General features: G+C 44.9%; 1 protein-coding gene and 1 non-coding gene across 2 annotated transcripts in view; one reads left to right on the top strand and one right to left on the bottom strand.

Moving 5' to 3' along the window:
* LOC126210077 (uncharacterized) overlaps nt 1-13,858 on the top strand; it is a 75,311-nt gene that overhangs the window by 30,236 nt on the left and 31,217 nt on the right. Inside the window, exons 3-4 of the mRNA XM_049939204.1 lie at nt 545-1,121; nt 9,728-9,865. Coding sequence (XP_049795161.1) covers nt 545-1,121; nt 9,728-9,865 — 715 coding nt within the window. The remainder of the gene's footprint in view (nt 1-544; nt 1,122-9,727; nt 9,866-13,858) is intronic.
* On the bottom strand, nt 9,111-9,187 carry Trnas-cga (transfer RNA serine (anticodon CGA)). The gene has a single exon. It is a non-coding gene; the product is annotated as a tRNA-Ser (tRNA).

The raw sequence follows: 13,858 nt of genomic DNA, 5'->3' as shown, positions 1-13,858 counted from the left end.
TGGGAAGAACATGTCACCTTGGCGATATAACGATGACATAAACCAAACATCTGTTTGTAAAATAAAAAGTAAATAAATATCTTTCGGGTATTAAAAGTTGTATAGTTTTTTTCTTACCTTTGGCTTGTAGATCTGTTGCAATTGTCTTCCAAACTCTGTCTTTGTACTCGATATTCCTGTAGTTTTCACTTCCCTGATCGTAAAGAACAGGAAACTTACGAACTTCTTCTATTAGTCGTTCCACATCCATGTTTTGTACACAGAACAGTCTTGCGCAGTTGCAAAGCTCACAAGACAATTCTACCGTCAGGCCGTGTCCGTCACTGAAAAGTTAAACACGGCGAATCCCGCCCGGCACGGCTCTGGCCCGTTGACGTTCCCCGTGCACGGCCCGGTCAAGTGGGGCCCGCTACATTCGTTTTAATGATGTATTTCGTTGTCCAGGTGACGGCCGATACTCGGACGTGTCTCGGTACGGACACGGTCCGGACATGTGTGCCCCGACCTTAAGGGAAGAGAGCTGCTCAGTGACGCCGTGTTTCAGACTCGTCCACCGTGTCAGCAGTCGGTGAGGACGGGGAGACGGCGGCCGCGGACCTGGCTGCCCTGCTGGACGCGAGTAGCGGCGCTGTGGTGACTCTGGTGGCGGGCGAGACGCGCCTGGTGGCGCACAGGGCTGTCCTCGCCGCCAGGAGCCCCGTGTTAGCCGCCATTTTTGCTCACGACGCGACGAAGGCCGGCGGCGGCCAGGTCAGCATCGCGGACGTGGAGGGCCCGGCGCTGCGCCACCTCGTGGCCTACTGCTACACCCTCCGGGCCCCCCAGCTGCGCGGCACGGCCCACCAGCTGCTGGCCGCCGCCGACAAGTTCGGCTTGCCAGCTCTCAAGTCTGCCTGCGAGCAGCAGGTGGCCGCGCAGCTGTCCACGGAGACGGCGGCGGCCGCAGCTGTGGTCGCAGTCAGGCACGGCACTGACAGCCACAGGCAGGCCGTCGTGGCCTTCGTAAAGGCCCACCTGCTCCACGTGGTGGCCACCCGGGGTTGGGCAGAGGAGATGCGAAACCACCCCGAGGACTTGCTCGAAGTGATTCGGCTGATGTCTCGTCTGTCAAACGAGACCGAGTAAGCATCCGACGAGCCACCCTTCTGCAGTTTTACAGATGTGTGCATTTCCATACCTACAGTTTTTGCTACTAAGTTTCCCCAGATGAGCCAGTGCTCTAAAATACACCACCATAGATCATTACGGTTTTATCGATATTTCAGTCCGCAGCTCGTGGTCTAGCGGCTAGCATCGCTGCCTCCGGATCGGACGGTCCCGGGTTCGATTCCTGGCCGGATTCCCGCTTTCCTCTGCACAGGGTCTGGGTTTTTGTGTTGTCCTCATCATTCATCATCATTGATTGGATTGGATTGGGTAAAAACTGGACTGTGCAAAAATTGGGACTGTGTAGTTGAGGGCCCTACAAACCAAACATCGCCACTGACATGTCGTAATAAGGTCATCATTACGGAGCAGTGTTTACCAACAAATAAGTTATCAACTGTTTTGATCTACATCTACATCTACATCTACATGATTACTCTGCAATTCACATTTAAGTGCTTGGCAGAGGGTTCATCGAACCACAATCATACTATCTCTCTACCATTCCACTCCCGAACAGCACGCGGGAAAAACGAACACCTAAACCTTTCTGTTCGAGCTCTGATTTCCCTTATTTTATTTTGATGATCATTCCTACCTATGTAGGTTGGGCTCAACAAAATATTTTCGCATTCGGAAGAGAAAGTTGGTGACTGAAATTTCGTAAATAGATCTCGCCGCGACGAAAAGCGTATTTGCTTTAATGACTTCCATCCCAACTCGCGTATCATATCTGCCACACTCCCCTATTACGTGAAAATACAAAACGAGCTGCCCTTTTTGCACCCTTTCAATGTCCTCCGTCAATCCCACCTGGTAAGGATCCCACACCGTGCAGCAATATTCTAACAGAGGACGAACGAGTGTAGTGTGTCTCTTTACTGGACTTGTTGCATCTTCTAAGTGTCCTGCCAATGAAACGCAACCTTTGGCTCGCCTTCCCCCCACAATATTATCTATGTGGTCTTTCCAACTGAAGTTGTTCGTAATTTTAACACCCCAGTACTTAGTTGAATTGACAGCCTTGAGAATTGTACTATTTATTGAGTAATCGAATTCCAACGGATTTCTTTTGGAACTCATGTGGATCACCTCACACTTTTCGTTATTTAGCGTCAACTGCCACCTGCCACACCATACAGCAATCTTTTCTAAATCGCTTTGCAACTGATACTGGTCTTCTGATGACCTTACTAGATGGTAAATTACAGCATCATCTGCGAACAACGTAAGAGATCTGCTCAGATTGTCACCAAGGTCATTTATATAGATCAGGAACAGCAGAGGTCCCAGGACGCTTACTTGGGGAACACCTGATATCACTTCAGTTTTACTCGATGATTTGCCGTCTATTACTATGAACTGCGACCTTCCTGACAGAAAATTACGAATCCAGTCCCGCAACTGAGACAATATCCCATAGGCCCGCAGCTTCATTAGAAGTCGCTTGTGAGGAACGGTGTCAAAAGCTTTCCGGAAATCTAGAAATACGGAATCAACTTGAGATCCACTGTTGATAGCGGCCATTACTTCGTGCGAATAAAGAGCTAGCTGCATTGCATAGTAACGATGTTTTCTTAAACCATGCTGATTACGTATCAATAGATCGTTCCCTTCGAGGTGATTCATAATGTTTGAATACAGTATATGCTCCAAAACCCTACTGCAAACCGACGTCAATGATATAGGTCTGTAGTTCGATGGATTACTCCTATTACCCTTCTTAAACACTGGTGCGACCTGTGCAATTTTCCAATCTGTAGGTACAGATCTATCGGTGAGCGAGCAGTTGTATATGATTGCTAAGTAGGGAGCTATTGTATCAGCGTAATCTGAAAGGAACCTAATCGGTATACAGTCTGGACCTGAAGACTTGCCCGTATCATGCTAGCAGCTGTTCGTGTTTCAAATTCTGGAATATTCCATTCGTCTTCCCTGGTGAAGGAATTTCGGAAAACTGCGTTCAATAACCCTGCTTTAGCGGCACAGTCGTCGGTAACAGTACCATCGGCACTGCGCAGCGAAGGTATTGACTGCGTCTTGCCGCTTGTGTACTTTACATACGACCAGAATTTCTTCGGATTTTCTACCAAATTTCGAGACAATGTTTCGTTGTGGAACCTATTAAAAGCATCTCGCATTGAAGTCCGTGCCAAATTTCGCGCGTCTGTAAATTTTAGCCAATCTTCGGGATTTCGCGTTCTTCTGAACTTCGCATGCTTTTTCCGTTGCCTCTGCAACAGCGTTCGGACCTGTTTTGTGTACCATGGGGGATCAGGTCCATCTCTTACCAATTTATGAGGTATGAATCTCTCAATTGCTGTGAAACTTCCTGGTGGATTAGAACTGTGTACCGGACCGAGACTCGAACTTGGGACCTTTGCCTTTCGCGGGCAAGTGCTCTACCAACTGAGCTACCGAAGCACGTCACACGCCCTGTCCTTACGGCTTTCCTTCTGCCAGTACCTCGTCTCCTACCTTCCAAACTTTACAGAAGCTCTCCTGCGAACCTTGCGGAGGCCCTAGTCACACGACATATATATTTATTTATTCCTTTCCCTCAGCCCATATTCACCTACTACTTCTCCTTCTCTTCTTTTTCCAACTATCGAATTCAAGTCCCCTAGCATAATTAAAGTTTTGTCTCCCTTAACTATCTGAATAATTTCTTTTATCTAATAATATGTTTCCTCAATCTTCTGCTCATCTGCGGAGCTAGTTGTCATATAAAGTTGTACTATTGTGATGAGTGTGGCTATGTGTCTATCTTGGCTACAATAATGCATTCACCGTGCTGTTCATAGTAGCTTATCTGCATTCCTTAATCATTATCAATCGTACTACTGAATTACCCCCATTTGATTTTGTATTTGTAACACTGTATTCGGCTGACCAGAAACATTCCACGCTCTGATGAATAGAACGCCAGTTTTGTTTCTGTTTTGTTTCTCCTGATAACGACATCCTCCTGGGCAGTCCCCCCCTCCCCCCGCTCAAGAGATCCGAATGGGGGTTCATTTTACCCAAGAGGATGCCATCATCATTTACCCACACAGTAGAGCTACATCCCCTCTGGAAAAATTACAGCTGTAGTTTCCCCTTACTTTCAGCCATTCGCAGTACCACCACAGCAAGGCCATATTGGTGGTTTTAACAAGGCTAGATCAGTCAGTCATCCAGATTATTGCGCCTGCAACTACTGGAGAGGCTGCTGCCCCTCTTCAGGAGCCACACGTTTATCTGACCTCTCAACAGATACCGCTCAGTTGTGGTTGCACCTATGGTATGGCTATCTGTATTGCTGAGGCACGCAAGGATCCCCACCAATGCCAAAATATATGGTTCATGGGGAAGATAATACACTACCTAAATTAAATAGAGTCCCTCCAGTAATTCCTGATCGTCATCTACTTCATTGCCTCAGGCTTCACAAATTTTTGAATGGTCAGCTTATTGAAAAAACAATTTCTCATACAGCTTCTGTTCCCATCTTCAGGATCTACGTGATAGGCTTCATGTTGAGTCAATCGTAAATTCGTAGCACAGTAACGTCCCACAGCTTCAATACCATACACGAATGTCTCTAATGGTTAGTGTCATTAAATATTGCTTCTATAGTATTTACACAACTTTTAACTGTTTATTTTCTTTTGCCATGACTATACTGCTTCATTATTAGCACATTCATGAATTATATGTTTAATTATACTATCATCCACATTCATCTTACAGTTGTTTCTGCTTGTCAAAACATTACATACAAACTTCCGTCAAGTGGCTTACTTAGTATAGCTCCCTTGTCAAAAATTCCTACTGTGCTTTTGCACTGCACTGAGAGAATAACTGCCAGTCCCATACTTCGTAACGTCTTACCTCGAACGCATTAGTAGCATTAATTTATTAACTACTGATACAATATATGTGGTCTACTGACAAACCTACAGTAGTCACGTGACTGAGCACACAATATGCACAAACTTATTTTTATATACCTTACAATAGCCACATTCAAATGACACGGGTGAAATGCTGACCTTCAAAGTGGAACTCGAAGCTGCAGCAACTCACGTCTGCAGACCCACAGAGGCGACTACACGACTAAAAGGAAATCGCCTATTTTCGACGTCAACGTGCAACACCCAGGCTGCGGCATAAGCTGTGGAGGGCAAATGAAACGTGTTGAATGAACGAGGAAACAGTACAGTCGCTACCACAGTGTAGAAAGGGAGCGATTTATCTGACGTCCAAACATGCACGAGCATTGGCTTTCCGGCCAAGAAGCATTTTCGAAACTGCCAAGTTTGTAAACTGTATGTGTGCTATCGAGTTATTATTTCCAAAAAGGAAAGTTTTCTCTATTGTGGGTAGTGCTCTTTAGTGGTAATGGAAAAATACATTTTGATAAGAGGAAATTAACTGGAGTGCCATTAATTAAAAGAAGCAGCCAAGTAAAAAGAATGATATGACAGCAAACGATATGTCCGGCAGTCTCGCAGTTCTCCTAACTGAGACATAGACAAGTTGGCAGGCGTGGCTAATGTTGTTGAAATGAAACATTGATTCATATACTGACGATACCTTTACATAGATAAGTACTTTAAACACCTTGAAAATATCTTTCAAGTTCAACTGCCTACCACAAAATCATTCGAGAGAGCGACCATTAAGAGCGATCGACAAGAGCGGAGACACCGGAAGAGAGCGGGCCTCAGGAGAGAGAGATATCGAGAGAGACCGATCCAGACTCCGCTCGTGTTTATATACAAATAGACAACTGAAGGCAACTCCACTGTCATTCTTCCTCAGCCTCTTACTGCTCTGGAAGTCTCTTGCGGGGGAAAATGTTCGAGAGACTTCGCTGCGCACCTTTCCGGTGCGACCGATCGCATCAAATTTGGTTGTTGACGCCGCTTGCGTTGCATTTGATGCATTATTATCAATTAAAAAATACAGTTGCTCTCTTTCGCTAGTTTTGACATCTGTATGCTCTCTCACATTTAAGAATTAATTGCAATTTTACATTATAAGACAACATAGAAACAATACGCGGAATTCATACAAAAATACGACGTTTCTGACGCAGGTTTACATAAATTATTCAGTTTTGGGACTGAAATTTATTTACAAATGAAAAGAAACATTTCACCGTCCTGGTTAAAGCACAACCTGCGTGGCATAATGGCGCAATCCAAAACAGGTCCGGGTTCGATTCCCGGCGGGGTCGGGGATTTTCTCTGCCTCGTGATGACTGGGTGTTGTGTGCTGTCCTTAGGTTAGTTAGGTTTAAGTAGTTCTAAGTTCTAGGGGACTGATGACCATAGATGCTAAGTCCCATAGTGCTCAGAGCCATTTGAACCATTTCCAAAACAGGTGCCAAGGGAACTGTGGTGCATTGCCTGCCATGGATGACAGTGGTGAATGATGGCTGCAGAGACGTGTATGAGCTGACAGATATGCAGCCATTGAGCAGTTGACTGCCCAAATGAACTAAGGGGATATCAACAGTGCTTATTCAGTGATCACTCAGCGAATGTTGGTGCATATGGTCCTGCTGTTCATCAGTGACAAAGGATGGAAGTTGCATGGGAGCACCAGAACTAGGTGTACACTGAATGGCGACAGGTGGCTATTTCGGAGAATGTTTCCGTTGCACTCATTGGATGAACTCGTCATTCTGGAAGGCACAAAGGATCGGCACAAGTATGCATCTACCCTTGGGGATCATGTCCACCCCTACAAGCAGTATTTTTTTTTCCTCGTCATGATTGCATCTACCAGTAGGACAATGCAACCTGTCACACAGCTCGCAATATATGTACATGGTGTGAAGAACATCAGGGTGAGTGGCCTGTAATCCCCTCACCATGAAACTAGCGGATTTCAAACCAAACGAGAATGTACGGGACCACTTTCATCAGACAGTCTGTGCCACGGATTGTCAACTGAGAAACCAAGCACAGACGGCCACGGCATGACAGCAAGTGCCTCTTGGAGCCTTTCGGAACGTCATTGGTTCTCATCCTGCATGTCTCGCAGTTGCCCATGTGGTTATTTACCCTATTCAGTGTTTTGACAGGTGATCATATTAATGTAACTGGACAGTGTTGCATGTATATAACACAGAGTTTAGGGGTACGACTGCAAACATTTTTATTGATGACTGAGGTTAGTGAATGCACAATATTGTGCAGTATTTAATTCATTTGCAGTCTAATAATAACAAATATTAGGAATAATATGGTTTTAGGTTGGTTAGTATGTCCAAGTAGATGTGTCAAGAGCAGCAAGTCAGGTGCTGAAGTGTGGTCATGTGGATGCAAATGTTGAGTCTATACTGGCAAGTGTAGTCCACTTAATGGTGCAGCAGTTGTGGCCATGCGAAAACATCAGGAAGTACATTATGTGACTTATTTTTGGGAATACTGTTAGACACAGAGGAAAAATAACTAGCACACAGGAGTGGGTAGACGTTAAGGTATCAATGATCACAATATCTGCTCTTTATACCCATTGCCAAGCGTAAATGTATATATGCGTTGTCTCTGTTTTCTTTACTGACCTTACTCAGACACTTTGCAGTCAAAGGATATTCAACATTCGCCTGTTCATTGAGGGTACTCGTTGGCTAATATTAATCAAATACAGGCTGTTGTGTACATAGTTCCGTGTAGTCAGCGCGTACACAACTTTCCCACTAGAGCGCACCCCGCTAAGCACAACAGCGCAGGCGCAGCTCTCGTCCGTCTCCGCACTACAAGATGGCGCTGCCATAGAGATGGACCAAATTCTGCTTCCGCCGATCGTCGTATTAATATGTAACGCAGCCAATGAGATTGCTGCTTACGTAGAACCTTTTCTCCTCGTGGATCACACTCGCGCAGTGGTACATGAATGCGCGAGGTATTACAATGAGTGTACAGACCTCCAATTAGTCAGTCTGCATTAGTCTGTACCAGTCTGCCTTTGTCTGCACCAGTCTGTACCAGTCTGCATTAGTCTGTACCAGTCTGTACGAGCTCTACGTTTGTCTGTACCAGTCTATAGTCAAGTTTCAGTCTGCACCTAATAAGATTACCAAATTAGTGTACATATCAATGACGATAAATGTATAGACACTTGTCAAGTAGGCCTATCAGAGATATATGTGAGAATAAGATTAACGTACCAATACCAAAGGAACTTCAGATTGTCAATGGTAAATAGCATCCAGAACCAAGTTAAGTAATTTTTATGCTTGTTATTATTTTAATAAATGTGTGTGAAAATTAATCAAGTTCTGTTTAAAGTTGGTCACAGTCAATCTGCTACTCCAAGCGTACAAGTGGCATTACATCGTCGGACCTAACGGCAGAAGATAAACACGCCACGATAAGACAACGAGACATATTGCTGACACTCGCCTACTTCGTTCGAGCTACTAGTCAAATAATTTGATGGTGTGTGTACTGAAGGTATTACAGTACGCACACCACACAGGCACTGGGAAATGTTTCAATTTCTGTGATAATAATTCTTGCAACAATTAAATGGTTTACTGGAGGGCTTCATAATATCGCTAATTTTGTACCCCTTGCTTCCCTGGACGTCCTCCCCACTAGTTCAAAAGCTGCTCTCCTCGTTTTGCACCTGTGGCTTTACAGCCCGTCCGTGACACATGTGCTGGGAACGTCATTCAGTGACTACAGTGTCCAGTCAGTTTATTTAAAGTTGTTCCAGTTCTAGTTTCTGTTTTATTGTTGTTTTTATGTATTCAAACTGTGCTGTGCAATAGTTATATAACTCCACGATAACTGTTGCCCCTTGTATGTACCTCTCATTTGCATATTATTTTGTACAACATGTATTTTGCTATGCAACGGAATTGTTGTGAGAATCTGAGGAGAAGCAGTGTGTGAAGTAGAACGATATTTTCACTCTGCAGCGGAGTGTGCGATGATATGAAACTTCCTGGCAGATCAAAACTGTGTGGCGGACCGAGACTCGAACTCGGGACCTTTGCCTTTCGAGGGCAAGTGCTCTACCAACTGAGCTACCCAAGCACGACTCACGCCCCGTCCTCACAGCTTTACTTCTGCCAGTACCTCGTCTCCTACCTTCCGGCACACAGTTTTGATCTGCCAGAAAGTTTCATATCAGCACACACTCCGATGCAGAGTGAAAACCTCATTCTGGAAACATCCGCCAGGCTGTGGTTAAGCCACGTCTCCGCAATATCCTTTCTTTCAGGAGTGCTAGTTCTGCAGGTTTCGCAGAAGGGCTTCTGTAAAGTTTGGAAGGTTGGAGACGATGTACTGGCAGAAGAAAAGCTTTGAGGACGGGGCGTGAATCGTGCTTGGGGAACTCAGTTGGTAGAGCACCTGCCTGCGAAAGGCAAAGGTCCCGATTTCGAGTCTCGGTCCGGCACACAGTTTTGACCTGCCAAAAAGTTTCAGTGTCTGAAGTGATTAGCTCGATGGCATTCACCTTTGTGGTCACACTACAGTCGTTGTTCCATTGTTAAGAATGACAATCCGTTAGAAGTAGTTCTTGTAGTGAGGTGCCCCCCGGCCTCCTCGCTAACACGGTGTCTCCCTCTGTCCAGCTCTCCAGCCACTGGAGACAGCAGGGCCACGGCGGCTACCAGCTCCAGCGAGAGCAGCAGCACTCCCATGGCAACCGCGCCACCAGTGGAAGCCGGCACCACTCCACCTCCTGGTGACGCTGAAGTCTCTCGCATGAGGTGAGTTCCGTCGCGACGTCTCTACGTTTTCCACGTTAACAGGGGGCGTCAGCCAGTAGTGACAGACAAAAAATCACACACCATTTTATTGCGTTTTTTAATAAGGGAGAGGGGAGACTCTTAACAGTACTTGTTTCAGTCGATCTCTACATACTTCTTTGCGTTCACAGAGTCAGTAGCATTCAGCTTGAAGATTAAATGTCAACCTTTGAATAACCATGTATATTTCTCAATTCACCATTAGATTAGATTACATCCGTAATTCCGTGGATTCTGTTAAACGCTTTGATAGCTTCAGGTTGGATGAGTCAGATATCATGGTGAGTTTTGACGTCGTTTCCTTGTTTACGAGGGTACCCCTGCGAGAGTCAGTAGAATTGATTAGTCAGACGTTTGACGAGAAGGCCACTGAACTTTTTAGGCATGTCTTGATTTCCACGTATTTTCTTTTTAATGGAGAATACTGCGAACAAGCGGAGGGGTCGTCATGGGTAGCACACTCTCACCGGTGGTAGCGAATTTGTACATGGAGAACTTCGAGGAGGAAGTCCTGTCGTCATCCGAATGGAAACCTACTTGCTTTTTCCGTTACGTGGACGACACGTTCGTCAACTGGCCACATGGTATGGATAAGCTCCTTGACTTCCTTACACATCTAAACTCCATACACCCCAACATCAAATTCACTATGGAGACTGAAACGGAGGGTAAATTACCTTTCCTTGACATCTTGGTCAAGAGAAGGGCTGACGGCACCCTAGGTCATCGGGTGTATCGGAAGACAACGCACACTGATCCGTATTTGCATGCAGACAGCTGCCACCACCCATCACAGAGGAATGGGGCACTTAAAACTCTTGTACATAGGGCGCGCACTATCTCCGACGCAGAGAGTCTACCCCAGGAATTGGAACATCTGAGAACTGTATTTCGAAAAAATGGGTACTCAGAGTGGCAGATTCAACGTGCTCTCCGCCCACCCACTACAGCACAAACTGTGGAGATGGATGAAATCACGAGGGAGGAGGTAGGCACTGCGTTTATTCCATATACAGGCGCACTCTCGGGGAAAATCGCCCGCATTTTGAAGTAACACCCGGTCGGAACTGTGTTTTGTCCTACAAATAAAACTCGTGCATTGGTGGGGAGCGCCAAAGATGACCTCGGTTTGAGGAAGGCCGGCGTGTACCAGGTTCCGTGTCAATGTGGCAAGTCGTATATTGATCAGACGATGCGTACCGTCGAGGATCGATGCCGTGATCACCAGAGGCACACTCGACTGATGTATCCGAGCAAGTCGGCGGTCGCTGAACATTGTTTGTCGGAAAATCACGCTATGGAGTATGAACGCACGAGGATTCTGGTACAGACGTCGAAATACTGGTACAGCGTTGTTAGAGAGGCCATCGAAATTCGCACCAATGACGACCTCATAATCCGTGACTGTGGCTATAATCTTAGCAAGGCTTGGGAACCAGCGATTGGGTTAATCAAGAGTAAATCGAGCAAACGTATAGTTGTGACGACCACGGTGGACAGAGCCATCACTCCGACGTCTTCTCAAACGCCGTCGCAATCTGTTCCACCGCGCGACCGTGGCGCGGGGCGCGGACAGCGGAGGGAGCGACCCGCGGGAGGAGGGTATTTAAATCGGCCGCCGCCGCGACCGAACCCAGTTCCCTCCGAGGAGTCATAGCGTACGGATCTCCGTGCCGGCACGTTCACAGGAGATCAGTCCGTCAGTTCACCTGATGATGGAGACATGTATGATCGCCGAAATATTGTGCCCGTTGGACACTAGACCGTCAGTACGCCCGTGGATATTTTGATTACATTAGATTAGTACTTGTTCCATAGATCATGACTACGACACTTCGTAATGATGTGGAACGTGTCAGGTTAATAAAAGGTGTCTATACAAGATTTTACATTAGACAAAATATTACATGACACTCAATATTTGTAATTATTTTTTGTTGTGGGGTTTGGGAAATTACCCACTTACTATATCCAAAAACTCATCTAATGAGTAGAAGGAGTTGCCATTAAGAAATTCTTTTAATTTCCTTTTAAATACCATATGGCTATCTATCAGACTTTTTATGCTATTAGGTAAGTGACCAAAGACTTGTGGCAGCATAATTTACCCCCTTCTGAGCCAAAGTTAGATTTAACCTTGAGTAGTGAAGATCATCCTTTCTCCCAGTGTTGTAGCCATGTACACTGCTATTACTTTTGAATTCGTTCGGATTGTTAATAACAAATTTCATAAGTGAATATATATATTGTGAGGTTACAGTGAAGATTTCTAGCTCTTTAAATAAGAGTCTGCAGGATGATCTTGGATGAGCTCCAGCAATTATTCTGATTACACGCTTTTTTGCACTGAACACTCTTTTACTCAGTGATAAGTTACCCCAGAATATAATGCCATACGAAAGCACAGAATGAAAATAGGCGTGGTAGGCTAATTTACTCAGATGTATATCGCCAAAATTTGCAATGACCCTAATAGCATAAGTAGCTGAACTCAAACGTTTCAGCAGATCTTCAGTGTGTTTTTTTCCAGTTCAACCCTCATCAATGCATACACCTAGAAATTTTGAATATTCTACCTTAGGTAATGATTTCTGATCAAAGTCTATATTCATTAATGGGGTCATTCCATTTACAGCGTGGAACTGTATATACTGTGTTTTGTCAAAGTTTAATGAGAGCCCATTTGCAGAGAACCACTTAATGATTTTCTGAAAAACATCATTTACAATTTCACCTGTTAATTCTTGTCTGTAGGGTGTGATAGCTATACTTGTATCATCGGCAAAAAGTACCAGCTTTGCATCTTCATGAATATAGAATGGTAAGTCATTAATATATATTAAAAACCGCAGAGGACCCAAGACCGAACCTTGCAGCACCCCATTCTTGATTGTTCCCCAGTTTGAGAAATCACCAGTTTTTTGCATATTATGTGAACTGTTTATTTCAACTTTCTGCACTCTTCCAGTTAGGTATGATTTAAACCATTTGAGCACTGCCCCATTCATACCACAGTACTTGGGCTTATCTGGAAGTATTCCATGATTTACACAATCAAAAGCCTTTGATAGATCACAGAAAATCCCAATGGGTGACTTCAGGTTACTCAGAGCATTTAATATTTCATTTGTGAAAGTATCTATAGCATTTTCCGTTGAACAACCCTTCTGGAAACCAAACTGACATGTAGTTAAAACTTTATTTTTACAAAAGTGTGAAGCTACTCTACAATACATTACTTTTTCAAGAATTTTGGATAAGGCAGTCAGAAGAGAGATTGGGCAGTGGTTGTTGACATCAGACGTATCCCCTTTTTTATACAGTGGTTTAACAATGGCATACTTCAGTCTATCTGGGAAAATACACTGCTTCAGAGAGCTATTACATATGTGGCTAAGAATCCCACTTATTTATTGGGAACAAGCTTTTATTATCCTGCTGGAAATGCCATCAATTCCATGTGAGCTTTTAGTCGTGAGAGAGTTTATTATCTTCCTAATGTGGATGTGTAAACTGCCTCCAAAAATGTTCAAATGTGTGTGAAATCTTATGGGACTTAACTGCTAAGGTCATCAGTCCCTAAGCTTACACACTACTTAAGCTAAATTATCCCAAAGACAAACACACACCCATGCCCGAGGGAAGACTCGAACCTCCACCGGGACAGGCGGCACAGTCCACGACTGCAGCGTTCCAGACCACTCGGCTGATTCTGCGCGGCAAATTGCCTCCCCTCTGTTGTTTTATAGTATGCAATGTTTGTAAACAACATCAGGTCTTGACAGACCATGTTTATCCGTTGCCTGGCCCTTATCCTCGTGGGTCATTAAAGTACCAACACGAAGGAAAAAGGCTTGCTACAGCCAGCTATTGCTTCAGTGGCTGAAACTCGTGGAGGCTGAAAAACTGGCCATGGATGGAAGGTCACTGAAACATAATTGTTTGGTGTTATAT

Source organism: Schistocerca nitens, chromosome 10 (genome assembly GCF_023898315.1).
Source record: "Schistocerca nitens isolate TAMUIC-IGC-003100 chromosome 10, iqSchNite1.1, whole genome shotgun sequence".
In the NCBI taxonomy this organism is placed as follows: domain Eukaryota; kingdom Metazoa; phylum Arthropoda; class Insecta; order Orthoptera; family Acrididae; genus Schistocerca; species Schistocerca nitens.
Note: the sequence above shows the minus strand (reverse complement) of the source record. Positions and strands in the feature narration are given on the sequence as shown.